General features: G+C 40.4%; 2 protein-coding genes across 4 annotated transcripts in view; both read left to right on the forward strand.

Annotated features, from left to right (window-relative positions):
- The window catches only part of rsrc1 (arginine/serine-rich coiled-coil 1), a 215713-nt gene that overhangs the window by 102038 nt on the left and 99240 nt on the right, over window positions 1–14435 (forward strand). For all 3 annotated transcript variants that reach the window (XM_061781465.1, XM_061781463.1, XM_061781464.1), the window contains exon 6: window positions 3405–3456. In XM_061781465.1, the coding sequence (XP_061637449.1) occupies window positions 3405–3456 (52 nt within the window). The remainder of the gene's footprint in view (window positions 1–3404; window positions 3457–14435) is intronic.
- Window positions 1–14435, forward strand: part of mlf1 (myeloid leukemia factor 1) — a 216624-nt gene that overhangs the window by 88087 nt on the left and 114102 nt on the right. The gene's annotated exons all lie outside the window — the stretch shown is intronic.

The following is a 14435-nucleotide window of genomic DNA, read 5'->3' on the forward strand; positions in this document are numbered from 1 at the left end:
AGTAGAATATTGGTATAATAACTAAACAAGTTGGAAATGAAAACAAAATCCATTAATTATGTGGAAATATCTTGCATTTGTTTATTACAGTTGTCTTGATGGAAAAAAGTCCAGTTCTGACCCGTTTTCATCAACCACTGATAAAAAAAATTAAATATGCGTATTTTACAGTAATACAAAAAAGAATCTTCCATTTGATTTTTCCAAATTAAGGTCTTAACTATCCTCATAAGTGACACTTAATTCTAAATATGCCATCCTGTTTTCTTAAAAATGCCACACTCCCACAGCATTTGAGAGCAATAACTTGATTTTTCATGATTTGGAGGCCTCTTTTTACATACGGTACATCTATAAGGTGATTTATTTATTTATTTTAATTTTAATTTTTCAATTCAAATTTGGCAAGGTTGTTAACAGCACATTTTTGTGGTGTGTCCAATTTAGAAGACATTTCCGCTTTACAGGGACTTTTAAATCATTTGTCGATTTGTGTTTAGATTAAGGTTGCCGTAGTACATGCTGTTTTAGTCACTGTAAAACATTTTCATACTGTACTAATTTAAAATACAATATCAAACATGAAAGCAAAAATTATTATGATATTGTGATATAATATTAGTCTATGTGCTTGTGAATGAGAGGCTTTATATTGGATCAAATTTGCCTTTAAATAATTAAGACCTTATTTAGGCTTCCTTAAACCTGCAGCTAGGTAAAAAGGGTGCAAAAGTATTTATTAGCATTTGATGAAACATTACAGTGGTATTTTATTTATTTTTATTTGAATCCAATGCTCTGTTACCAAGCCAAATCTGGCAAGATCCTTGCAATGGGGTCCTGCGCCTTGAGGCCAGAGTATGGGCGTGCCAATTTAATTACGCAGGAGGCTATTATAAAATTATGAAGTTATTGAAAAAAGAAAACGATGTACAAGATCCCAACCTTCAACCTTATCATGGGTCTTATTTTTGGCAGATAAAGATGCAGATAAAGATGCTCTTATAAAAGCAGAAAAAAGTATTTCCAGCAGAAAATAGATTGAATTGTGCCAACATGCTGAGATGTGTGTGTGTGTATGTGTGTGTGTGTGTGTGTGTGTGTGCGTGCGTGCGCGTGCGTGCGTGTGTGTGTGTGGTTGAAGAATTCAAGCCTTCCTTTTCCCAGGCATAATAGTGATTGGTAATTTCAGCTGTCGAGCAGCACCCATACGTGGAGTATGATGCGCAATGTCACCTGCTACAGGGGATACACTCACACACAAACACAAGCACATACATACTGCCTTAAGTGTGCCTTAATGTGCGCTACTGCATCTCCCTTCCAGCAGCCTGACATGGCTGCATTAGAGCGGGTCATTATATTTCCCTGCCACTGGAAAGTGACGTTTTTACAAAGTGACAAGTTTACAGCTTGATAAATCAGTTTTTTTATTTTTTTGCAGTGGGTGAGAAGGTTGGGTGCCAGGAGGGAAAGTAGTGGGAGGAAGAGCCTGGTTGTCTATGTAAGAGGAGGAGGAGGAGTGAGGGGTGGGAGTGCTGCCTGTCAGCGACACCCCGGCCCCGCCATCTAAATGATGCTCCCAGGCAGCGGTTTCAGATCCCATCCCCATTAGCATTTAATTTCTCTCTAATCCTACACACAGTTTCCGCCGCTGCATGATAACGAGGGCCACTGTTACACCGTACCGAAAAGCTTGCCAGCGCAATCCTCCCACAACCCCCACTTTTTTATTATTTTTTTTTATTTTTTTAATAGCTCTGTTCACAATCCTGACCATCATTCTTCCTTGACAATTAAAATCCTCCAATCTAATAGTGGCTATATTGGTATTACAGCGAGGTTGAAGGCAAGGAGGTGTCAAAGCAGAAACACTCACTTCCCTCATTCACTCATACCCGCTAACACACACCCAATAGGAAGTGTGGAGCGGCTGTGATCTTTTTCAAATGTGCTTTGTGCCCTCTTCTCCCACTCTCCCAAGACCTGTTACAACACCTTTTGTTTTCTATCTCAAAATTTCTCTTCATCTCTTCCTCATTGATCCTCCCTTGTGTGTCCGGGATGCGCCTCTCTTTTTTCACTTGTAGGATTTTTTATTATTTTTTTTTCCCTGCCCTAGCAGGCGCCACTGGCAACAGGGCGGAAGATGTCCCCTGGTTCTTGGGAGGACAGTTTAAGGGAGCGTTCCTGGCAATTGTCGCGGTTTAAAAACGGTCTTGGGTAAAATATAGCGGGGCCGGGGGGGAGCAAGGCAGCTTTCCAAGTAGATTACATATATAAAAGTTGTGTCGACTTGGGGCTTGTCTACGCTGTCATGAATAGGCCTTTGTGACATGTCTCTGTGCTCTTAGTGGATTATTGTCAAGGATCTTGATGTGCAGACTCGGGGTAGAATGAGTAAAGCTTTTTTTTTAATCTGAAGTTGAAGTTGAAATTGATTACTCAATGACTTCACTGGTATTTTTCAACGCCGTACAGCAGTCCCCAACCTGTTTTTGCGGCACCGACCAGTTTCATGTAAAGACCTATTTCTATGTACCGGCATAGAAAAAAAGTAATAACAAATTATTAAAAATACCTCTCACTATTATGCTGAATGTAGTTGTTGTAATTAGTAGGAGACGCGCATGTTTCTCTTCAACAAACCGACCGGTCTCATCTTGTATTACTACATAGCATTGCGTATTGTCAGACAGGACATCGTAGCAAGGCTAAAAATATCTATTTTTTAAACATTTCTTTGTTTCACTGTTTCTATTTCACATGCTTTTATTGTATTTGAAGTTAGATTTGCATATTTATTAATTGACTCTGCTACCAGTCTCATTTTTGGTAAAATATTTCCACACGCTTGTAGCGCATAGTATGGTCATATACTGCACTGCGACATGTGCTACCACATAGTGTCGTGATGTTGTTGTGTTGTATCATATGAATAGTTCTTATCACACAGTCGTTGTCTGTGCATTATTGAACATAACTTTATGGCAGAGAATATTGTGCTTCACTTCGCACTGCTGCCCTCATTCCTTGCCATCAGTCCCGTGGTCCTGCTGTTATGACTATTTTAAGACCAGCGGTGATGGTAATAGCCGAAGCTAGTGCGGCTAACCGCTATTCTCATCCAACAGCATCTTATTTTTGTACTCTCTGACCTGTACAGATGTATGAAGACTGCTGCCTTTTGGACATTTTGCTACTCCACAGAGCATTATCGGAGTCAAATGTCCTCTATAAATAGGCCGATTGGAAGATGAGGGGCCAAAAACACGTAATTAGCAATTAGTTGACTTCAAGCTTTAAACGTTGATGTGGAGCAGGAAAGTTAAATCGTTGACTAGTCGACTAATCCGTTCAGCCCCATTTTTCAGTCATTGAAGATGTATTTTTCTCTCCTCCAGACACCAGCAGAGCAGGCTAAGGTTCGAATGCAGATGGTCCTGCAGGCTGCAGGTAAGGCTTTGGTTTTCACTCCACTAAGGACCTAAATGTTTTATAGAAAGAACAAACACACACTTGCCCAAGGATGACATGTAGTGCAGTTTGGAGAAGGGCCATACCAGCTTGATACTTTACTAGTGTACATGTTACGGGCAGCTTCGTAGGGTGATTAGCCTCATAATCTGAAGTTCTGGGTTCTTAACTTGGCTTGGGCATTTGTGAGTTTGCATGTTCCCTGTGTGCTTGTTTGGGTTTTCTTCAGGTACTATGGTTTCCACCACCATTCCAAAATATGTTAGGCTAATCGAAGTCAGTTGTGATAGAATCCAGCTCAGCCGTGACCCTAAACTGGATAAGTGGTAGTAAATAGATGGATGGGTTTACTCTCATGACCTTCATATCCTTTCGCCCTTGGTACATTTAGTCCAATGTGAACCCAATAATACAACTCTGGTGAGGACCAAACAAACTGATTCCTCTTCAACTCCATTTGGTTGTGGAGAGAAAGCAGTCAGATTTGGATCTGCTTCACAACAAATGAAACAGTAATCGATTAATTCAATTCTGTCGATGGATGCAACCAGCAGAGGTTTTGTCTCGAAAACTGTTTGCTGTCTAAAGAAGAGCAGCAGAAATTCAGCTACAAGATGTTGAGCTACTATTCACATCTGGATTTGATACACGTTTTCTTTGAACATACAAATTTTTCATGTGAGCAAAAGTATTGCACAGTTCAACGCTAGGAGAATTCAATTGATTATTCAAACACTAAATAACACCATGCTACGGTCAGTATACCAGTTCGAGCTGTAACCAAGATGGAACCAGAAAGCTATCTATTGGTGAAAAACAAGTCAAGCTGAGAGTCCAGAGCTATTGCCCAAATGGTTGTCCGTAGCCAATACAACCATTTGCAGTGATCTGAAGAAAAAAAGAACCCATTGATGTATAATAATAATATGAATTCAATGAATATTGGTTACATAACTACAGGTAGTAAACAGATGAAACACCTGTAAGTCATGGTTTTTCCCCCTGGTATAGTTCTATTCCCCAGTGGGTGCTTTTCTTTGTACTTGGTCCACAACTTGGCTGTTAACAGAATGGTGGGCTTTTGTCTGAACTCTTACCCTATGTTTATAGTTCACCTTCACCATTGCAGTGAATACACCACTGTGGTATGATTGAAGGAATTACCTTCCTTTTGTTTGAATGAATGACTCTTGGTCCGAATCAATGCCCGCACACAAATTATTGCTCTTGCTACAGTTTGAGTGTTCTTGGGCCCATATTTACAGCAGCTTAATTTAAAACACACCCTGCAGAACACAATTCACAGATGTCACACCACTCATGCCGTGTGTATATTCCGATATGTATGCCAAGACGAGAGTTGCGAGCTACATGCGACAGGCAGAGATTGACTGCGAAGAAATATGTCTTCATGTTTACAGCCAATGTACCCACACACAGCGTAGTACTGCTTTAATTTCACCGCGGGAAATATATGAAAGAGGTAGGCGTCCATACATCATCTATGATTCAGATGTATATTCACACACGCATACTGAACACAAGTACCTAGGCCTAACTGGATGTTGCTGAGCAACAGCTGCCTCGACTCGCAACTTTTGCCACCTTTTGACCATCTGATAAATACAACATCATATTTTCACTTAACGCGACACAACTTTGTGTGTAATGTTTTCAGTGCCTAATGTACGAGTATAGAAAGTTGAGGTTGCCACACTTTAGCACAACTGGATTGAGTTTATAGCAGAGGACTTAGTTATGGATAAAGTCTTGACACGTCCTAGTGACAGCTGTGCTACATGAATGCAGGGTGTACAGGGATTCTTGAAAAGTCTTAGATTTCAGGGTCTGACATTAACGGTTGCCCAATGGCCCTGGGCCATACTGGGCCAGTGTAGCACAGTCAGGCTACCTTACCATACCTGGCCCCTACCGAGCCAGTACAAATTTCACAAATAAATACGATGAAGTAAACACATTCTTTTTTATGTGCAAAACAACTAACTTCACAGAAGTACTGTTGTCTTGAAGGCTGAAATAATACAGTATAAAGAATTGATCATAGAAACTTATCGTGTTATATCATGAATATATTGGGCCAGTACCAGTTCCAACAGGGTCACCACAACTTGGGCCCACCACTCAAAAAGGCTTCATTTGGACCCCACATTTGATTTTTCTCCAAGTAAGGCCAAATAATAATTGTACTTGACACCTAAACCATCAATATGTTGTTCAGAGGGCTTAAAAATTAGATTTGAATTTGTAATTAATGTTTAACATTTTGGCATTACAGAGATCACAATGTGTGGAACCATTGAAGGAATAGGTGAGGGGACCAGTTTCAGGTATGCACCGTATAGTCTAGCTAGGTGAGGGGACTAGTTTCAGGTATGCACCTTATAGGCCGGTGCCCATATGGTAACATATTGTTAACGTCATGCCTTTTAAAAAGGTCTTATGAACCCTTATTAAATTTTATGTTGATTATTGAGGAATGGGATGAAATGATTTTCATTCATCCATCCATTTTCTGAGCCGCTTCTCCTCAGTAGGGTCGCGTGCGTGCTGGAGCCTATCCCAGCTATCATCGGGCAGGAGGCAGGGGACACCCTGAACTGGTTGGCAACCAATCGCAGGGCACATACAGACAAACAACCATTCGCACTCACATTCACACCTACGGGCAATTTAGAGTTGTCAATTAACCTACCATGCATGTTTTTGGGATGTGGAAGGAAACCGGAGTGCACGGAGAAAACCCACGCAGGCACAGGGAGAACATGCAAACTCCACACAGGCGGGGCCGGGTATTGAACCCCGCTCCTCAGAACTGTGAGGCAGACGCTCTAACCAGTCGTCCACCGTGCCACATGAAATGATTTTGCATTGCATTATTAAAAAAATGTTCCTGTGAGGTTCAAGTATTATTGTTGTCCACTTGGGGTTGCCATCGTCACTTTCCATACTTTATCTGTGACTTTGCATGTGAGTGGGTTTAAAAGGTAGGGCCTCGGCTGGTGAGTGACATGGGAGTCAGCGAATAAGAATATAGAGTTGACAATTGTGAGCTCAAGTTAACTGGCTAACTGTTAGCCAGTTTGCCTGTTGAGTGAGTGCCTGGCCATCAGTTGGTACCAATCAGCTGGTGTATAAATATGCTTATTACGTATTTATTTTGTTACTGTTTGTTCAATAGAGCGATTGAAAGTGCACCGGCAGCTGTGTCTACCCTTGACCGCTTGTGGGGGCAATACAATTCGTTCTAACTAGCGGTGGTAGGCTATATTAAATTAGCTAACATTGGTACCTTTTTGTTTGGAGATCATAGATGTGTTGTTGTGGTACATTAGTTAGCTCTACCTTTCTGTAGACACATTGCACTTAATTTTCTTTTTTAAGTGTGAAATGATCACAAACTGGTAATTCGGTCTTTTAACGCACTCTTTCCTCCTGGCTTGCCACTATAGGATTGGGCGATTAATGGAAAACTGAATTGTGATTTAGATTTTGGCTTCTCACGATCATAAAAACAGATCAGACAGATCTTGTGCTGAACGGCGCTGTGTGTGTAAGCACATTCCTGCATTGTAAAAGCACCCTGAATGCACCTGTGATGCGAGCAGCAAGCATGTCACGTATGTTATTCTGCCCTCTCTGAGTGTGCTTTAAGCTATTTATTGACATCTCAGTAAGAGTTTACTGCAAAACTAAACACAACAAAAATATTTACTGTGCACACATTGTACAATACAACACACTTCGTTTTAGAAACGTTGCCAGCTCAATACTAGCACTCAATATAAAACCTTTTGACGGGCTGGCAAAATGTAGCATTAGAAGTAACGGGAGGGCTTTACCTCCAATTAACAAATATTCACACACAAACGCTGTAGTAACATAGAAACATTAGTGTTATTAAAGGCATATAAAAACAATCGTTTATTAATCGTGATTTAAGTATTAATCAAAGTAATTGTCATTATTATTTTACCCATAGTCGCCGCTATCGCACCAACCTATTTCTACATGGATTGGTGTGTGAGTCTGCAGTAACATGTGTCCTTGTGGAAATATCATCCCTGCGAAGGTTCAAGGCAGAGATTTTCCTTTGACTTTTTTTGTAATTGAATTATTGGAGTTATTCGATTAACCTTTTCAGCCCTAGTTGAACCATAACTCCAAAAGTTATATTTGCCACAAAAAAGTTACCACCCAAAGTTTGGTGTTCAGTGTGGTCCAAGCCAAAATCGAAACTTCTTGCTGTGAGACAGCAATGCCAGTCAAACCAACCAGATTCTCAAAAAGAGGTTTCAATAATGATCTTGGTCTGGAAGGTTCAGACCTGCAGTACAAACCCAGCTCGTCAACGGAAGGTTGTTAAGTCACTTTATAAGCCTTTTACTCACGTCCCTGTCTTTGTTCCAGTCTTGGGCAGACATGGAGACAGGGAGGGATGGAGGGCAAGCAGGAGGCAGCAGATGTTGGGCGGTTGTGTGAATGTTAATGTCCTGACGTGGCCGTGGAGCTTAAGCCGCCTCCTCCTTCCCTCCATTCCTCTGTGAGCGCCCGCCAGGCTTTCTCTCCCGGGGTATCCTGACATCCTTGAAGCCAGCGGCTCCCCTCTCTGCCTCTCGCCCCCCTCCTGCCTTTTGTCCGTCTATGGACTCTCTCTAGTCAGTAGAGAGCAGATCATCCCGTGGCTAAAGCGGATAAGGCCTTTGTGTCGGGGGCTCTGCGGACCTGTAATGAGCCCCCTCGGCTGGCCCGCTAGCCTGCTTAGCGCTCACTGGGGGCTTTAAGTGTGTGTGAGTGTGTGTGTGTGTCCGTGTGTGTTATAGAGTGACAGTGTATGTGTATGAGGAGGAGGAGGGCATCACTGGCTCCCAATGAAAGAGCTGGATGGATAAGTTTATGGGTCACTTCCTGCTTGGCCTATATAGCAATTACACATACACGCACACACACACACACACACACACACACATTTAAAAGAGTACTTAAAAGTAGGGACATCCCGATCACATTTTTTTTGTACCCGCGCCTTTGATACTGAGTCCCGATCCAGTCTATCGGTCTGTCTGTCTGTCTGTCTAAACTCAACTTTTAATATTTAAAAGAACACCCCAAAATAAATTAGTAACAAGTAAAATAATAATATTAAAAGAAGTCTGTCTCTTTTTAGTCATTCATTGACATTATTTTTGCTTAACTTTGCAGGATGTTCTGAATAACTTAATGTTTTGAATACCTCAAAGAAAACCATGTTTCTTATCTAATGCTAATGTGTTCACCCTGCAAGGTACATTGATACACACTTGCGCACGCACACGTTCCACATGTTATTGTACTCCTTTCTTTTCAGCCTCTTGCTCAGTTCTCGCCTCTTTTGAGAGTGCTGTCCGTTTCCACTCAAATGAGCACAAACTCTGTATGAGGGAAGCAGCAGCAGAGGGCCTCTCCGTATCCAAACGTCAATGGGGAGTGTTTGCAGAACACCCACCGTGGGCCCGAGGGCCAGGGGGTCATCAAAACCTCCGTCCTCTCCCCATTTGGACCTTTGACAGCAGCAAAAACAAACAGTGCTTAAGTTCTCATCAGAGGCTTGAACTTGGCAGGGGCTCAGTGGTCTGAATTAACTTCCTTGCTGGTTTGTCTACTCTTGACACCTGTCTGAAGTCGTTAAGGAGACAGCCCAATTTGGACTCCTTGTTTTTATATGCCTTTAATAACACTAAGCCTCGTGTCTCTGAATTTGCTGCCAAACGTCATTATGGTGTGTTTAAGTAGACGGGTGGCATCAATTGTTCTCCCATAACGTCATGACTGAACATAGTGGTAGTATGTTTAAACAACAGTTCAATTAGCTGCAATTTTACACCCATAAGCAACTTTATGATGTACACTTCCGGTATCCGAATTGTTATGCCACATGGCACAATACTAGGAACTCCTATCCTTATGATACAGTGCAGTTCAGTACCACAACATATTTCAAACCATAATAATAAGAACATTGTTAAATGAGTAATTTTAACAGCGTCAATAAAAACTGACCATTACAGTGGGACCTTGACTTACAAGTGACTCGGCTCACGAGTTTTTCAAGATATAAGCATGGCCGATTTTTTAAAATCAGCATTAATATTTGTTAATTGTTACGGCCACTTTTTTAATTAGGTGAACGTTAGGTGAACGTTCTTTCTCAATGCAGAATATTGTAATTTATTCATTTATGTATATTTATTTTTTGTTGGCATTTTTTCTGAGAAGAATCCCGATTTGCTGTCTGGGTGAGTGACATCCGTATAGATGCAAAGGCGGATAAGCAGCCTAGCCTTTTAGCGTCATCATGCAATAGGTCTAATTCATCCATCCATCCATTATCTAAGCCGCTTATCCCCACAAGGGTTGCGGGAGCGCTAGAGCCTATCCCAGCTATCATCAGGCAGGAGGCGGGGTACACCCTGAACTGGTTGCCAGCCAATCGCAGGGCACATATAAACAAACAACCATCCGCACTCACATTCACACCTATGGGCAATTTAAAGTTGTCAATTAACCTACCATGCATGTTTTTGGGATGTGGGAGGAAACCGGAGTGGCCGGAGAAAACCCACGCAGGCACGGGGAAAACATGCAAACTCTACACAGGCGGGGCCGGGGATTGAACCCCAGTCCTCAGTACTGTGAGGCAGACGCTCTAACCAGTCGTTCACCATGCCGCCAGGTCTAATTCATTCACAGCAAATACTTCTGTCTCAGCAGGGGTTCTTGAACACAAACACACACACACATTTTCCACAATCCCTCCACTTCTGTGCTTTACTCTTCGTTCGGCACACCCTGCCTCTCGCCCGCTCAGTCCACCCCCTTAGGCCCTGACAGATGTATGGTGAACAGACCACATACATGGAGGGGTGTCACCTTACCCCCTCTGGAACGAAAGGGCTAATGCGCCACATTTAGGAGGCTGCCGCCCTTTGTTCTGCCAGGATAAGATGTAATATGGATGCTGAGACCGCCTCCTTTTTTCTTGCTTTTTTTAAATCCCTTTTTAAAATTGTATTTCTTCTCTTCTTTGTACCCTCTTGTTTTACATTCTCTCCATGCATCTTTTCATCTAACTTGTCACCTCGCTCATATATAGCAAAGCTATCTCTGGAATGCTGCAGAGGATTTGTTTGGATAAGAAAAGTCACCAGACATTTTGCGCATCTTAATTGTCTGCTACTCCGGTCATAGCACCACTTGTTTGTGTCACTCATGACTAATGTAACCACTAGCCAATGTTGACCTTCATCTCAAAATGGATTTCTCAAGCGAAAACCTCCCCGCACACAATTACAGAGTACAGTAATCTGTCTGATCTGTTCTGGTCTGCACTCTGATTGCTAGTTTGCACTAATGCCTACGTTGTAATTAAGATGTCTCTTTTTCAATCATCATATAGTAAATGAGTATGTGCTTCTAAGATGTTGCTTTAACGTTTGCTATTATTTTTTTTATTCCAGTGATTCTAAAAGTGTGGTACTAGTACTACTAATAGGACACCCCAAAAAAAATTTGCTGAATTAAATGTTCAAACAATGCATAATATTACACTGGTTTCAATTTTTTTTTTTTTTTTTTTTTTGTCACTTACGTTGCATTTGCTAAGTACAGTTCAGTTATATTTAACTTTAAAGTATATTTGCCATTTAAACATTTAGACATTTTGTGTTTTTAGGTAGAAACTACATTTAACTTGTGTAATACATTTTAATTGATTCATTATTTAAGTACAGTTTTTTATTTTCCTATTTTTAAGCAAAGTCTTTATGTTCAAACTGTGCATAAGGTTAGAGTGGCCAAAAAAGATATCAAATATATGTTTTAGGACTGAAACCTACCTTGTTTGTGATGAACATTTGTATTCTTTAGGTGGTACTAAGTCGTAAGAAAGGTGTAAAAAGTTCAAGAACCACTGTCATATTTCAATTATTGTTGTAATTTTGGGTTAATTTTTTTTGCAGTTTGATGCTTGAATCAAGAAACGTAATGAATAAGATCACTGCCAAGGCTGAACAATCCTAATTTGGATCACTATTAAATTGTACATCTCCATACAGTAGATGTGCCTCCTTTTTTCCATTAAGATTCATGCATTATTCACGGAAAATTTAATGACATCACAATGCATAAAAATAATAAAGCGTGAAAGTGTGCAAACAAATCCATGATTTAAATCCCAACCAACATTTCCTAAAAGACAAAAAAGCCTCCATGAAGTTTCTTAGAAAGAGGTAAGAATGTTTTATTGTACGTATTTTTGGTTAAATCTACATTTACGGGTATGTATCTTTTAATTCTTATTTTTTCACCTTACCAAATAACTTCCTTTTTTAATATTTGCTGCATTTACAGTTCTAACAATTTTGGCTCCTCTTAGCTTAATTCTTTGAAATTCTATCTGCAATATATCTTGTTCCACAACAGCAACAGAAATCCCCTTTATGTTGTCGGTGCGCGTATCTGTGTCCTTTGAGAGGATAATGGCATGGAGGGTGTCCTGTAATTTAGTCCGTAACCATTGCTAGCTGGATTTATGTGCCGTTACCTCATTGTTCCAGTCAGCAGTAGTAATTATGGCTCTCACACACAGAGATAGTGAGATGCCTCCAAGTACATATGCCCAAATACCTGAATAAGCATTTAGCAATTGACACTGTTGGAGGAGCGTCTGACCTGCATATGAGAGGGCTAGATGGAATGACAATTGTTTTTTATTTATTTATTCCAATAAGGAATATGCCTTTCAGTCCAAGAGCGTGTCTATCAATGACAAGGCGGACTAGCTGGCCTAAGGACCGGCCTGGCTCAAAGGTTTATTTACAATAGAATTTTTATTTATTTATTTTTTTATTTTTTGTGGTGTGTGGGGGTGGGTTGTTTTATGGCTATAATAAACTGACATCCCTTTGCAACAGGGTGGTGACACCCTGCCCCTTTAAGCCCTTTTGTCTCTGGACATAGCATGTATTAATTGCTGATTCATAAAAATATACACTCAACCAGCTACAAAATCAAATGGGGAACAAAACAAGAGGTCGATCACAAAGTCTGCCTTTACAAAAATAATAATGCTCACTTTTGATTGACACTGGCAGATTAAATTAATTTTCATTAAAATTTGAGTTTTGAAATTTAGAATTTCAATCCAGGATATAGCTAATTGGATACAGCATTTGCCAAACTTTATAAACCATGCACGCCCTTCAACATCCTGACATGGATGGCTTGTCACCCATCCCTCCATTTTCTGTACCGCTCATACTCACTCGGGTCGCGGGCATGCTAGCTGACTCCAGTTCTACAAAACAAAAAAATGAGATATTTATTTATGTTCATCAATCTCTTTTTAATAATACAACCAGATTAAAAATATCCTTAGCCTAATAGTATACTTGCCAGAGCTATATTTGAATGTTTTCGGAAAACACCGCACATTCAACAAACAACAAGAAATGTCTTTTGTTTTCTATCAACAAACAACAAGAGTCCAGTTGCCTGGATTGAACATTTGTGGATTACCATGACCTGGGTTACTAAGAATCTTAAATCTAGTTCACCAATCAAACGACACAAGTCAGATGACCTCACACAACGTCTTCTATTACTTCTATTCCCGGGGATAAGTATTAACACTAGATAAACCAGCCTGGCTGATTGTCGTGCCTACGTGGTGGCCATTTTGGGGAGGTCGTCGTTACTGTGAAGGCAACGGCGCGCTACTCGTGTTTATATTTAGACAGACAAAAAAACGACAACTTTCATATATTGTAGTATTTTTATGGCACTGTCTGCCCAAACATGTATATTTCAGCCCACTTATAACTTGAGAAAACCCCTTGCAGTAAAAAACATTATTTTTATTTTATTGATGTTCGTGCAGTGGTTAAAAAAAAAATCAGAAGTTACTCAGTACTTGAGTAATTATTTCACTGTGTACTTTTCACTCATACTCAAGTAATTTTTTTGGAGGACTACTTTTTCCTTTTACTTGAGTCACATTATCGTCAAGTAACGGTACAGTTACTTGAGTACAATATTTGGCTACTTTACCCACCTCTGGAGCAGACATCCTCTATTGCTACTCTTACGTTTAAGCAAAATTTTATGCTCATCACATCAGCCATTGCCGTATTTGTTCCACTGGTCTTTTGTATTTTCGTGTTGAGATCGTGGTCCCAGCGGAACTGCGAAGCACACGTAACATCGGCGACAAGAGGTGATCTGCTAATACGTCCTGTATTAATTAGGAAACACGGCTACAATTATCTAATTAGTTTACGGATGTTAATGTTAAATGTATTAGGCGACGGAGCGATGTTAGGGATTATGTCACAACACAGAATGAACTAACTTCAAATTCAGAAATGGCCCAAAAAAATAAATACTTATCCTGGAGGATGCATTTGGGATTAGACTTTGAAGTTGGTAGTAGTGAAAAATGAAGTGAAACAGTCGGATTTTAGCCACTTCTTTTCCAGAATGAGAGTGCTTCAAGAGGAGGATGCTATTCATGTGGCACAGCTTGAAGCAGGCATCAGGTGCAGGTGGAGATGGGCTTGGGTCAAGCTGGAGGCCAAAACAAAAAGCAAAGGAATAAGGCAAATTTAATTTCAATCTTAAATATGTACATCAACATGTACTAGGGCGGTGTAAATAAAAGTTTTTTCTGCTTGAAGTCTTCCAGATTGCTTAATTTATGTTAAAATCCCCAAAATTCTCTGCGGGGCCCGGGGAGCACCCCCAGACACCCCTACAATGTTTTTTTTTTTTTTTTTTTTTTTTTGGTCTGTCACCTTTTTCATGCCTTTGGTGTTTGCATGTCTGTTATAAACACTTTCTATACTATTAAACAACTTTTAAGCTCTTCAACATACATTAATGCACAGTTGTACTACAACCCCAAT

Source organism: Phyllopteryx taeniolatus, chromosome 8, assembly GCF_024500385.1.
Source record: "Phyllopteryx taeniolatus isolate TA_2022b chromosome 8, UOR_Ptae_1.2, whole genome shotgun sequence".
NCBI classification, from domain to species: domain Eukaryota; kingdom Metazoa; phylum Chordata; class Actinopteri; order Syngnathiformes; family Syngnathidae; genus Phyllopteryx; species Phyllopteryx taeniolatus.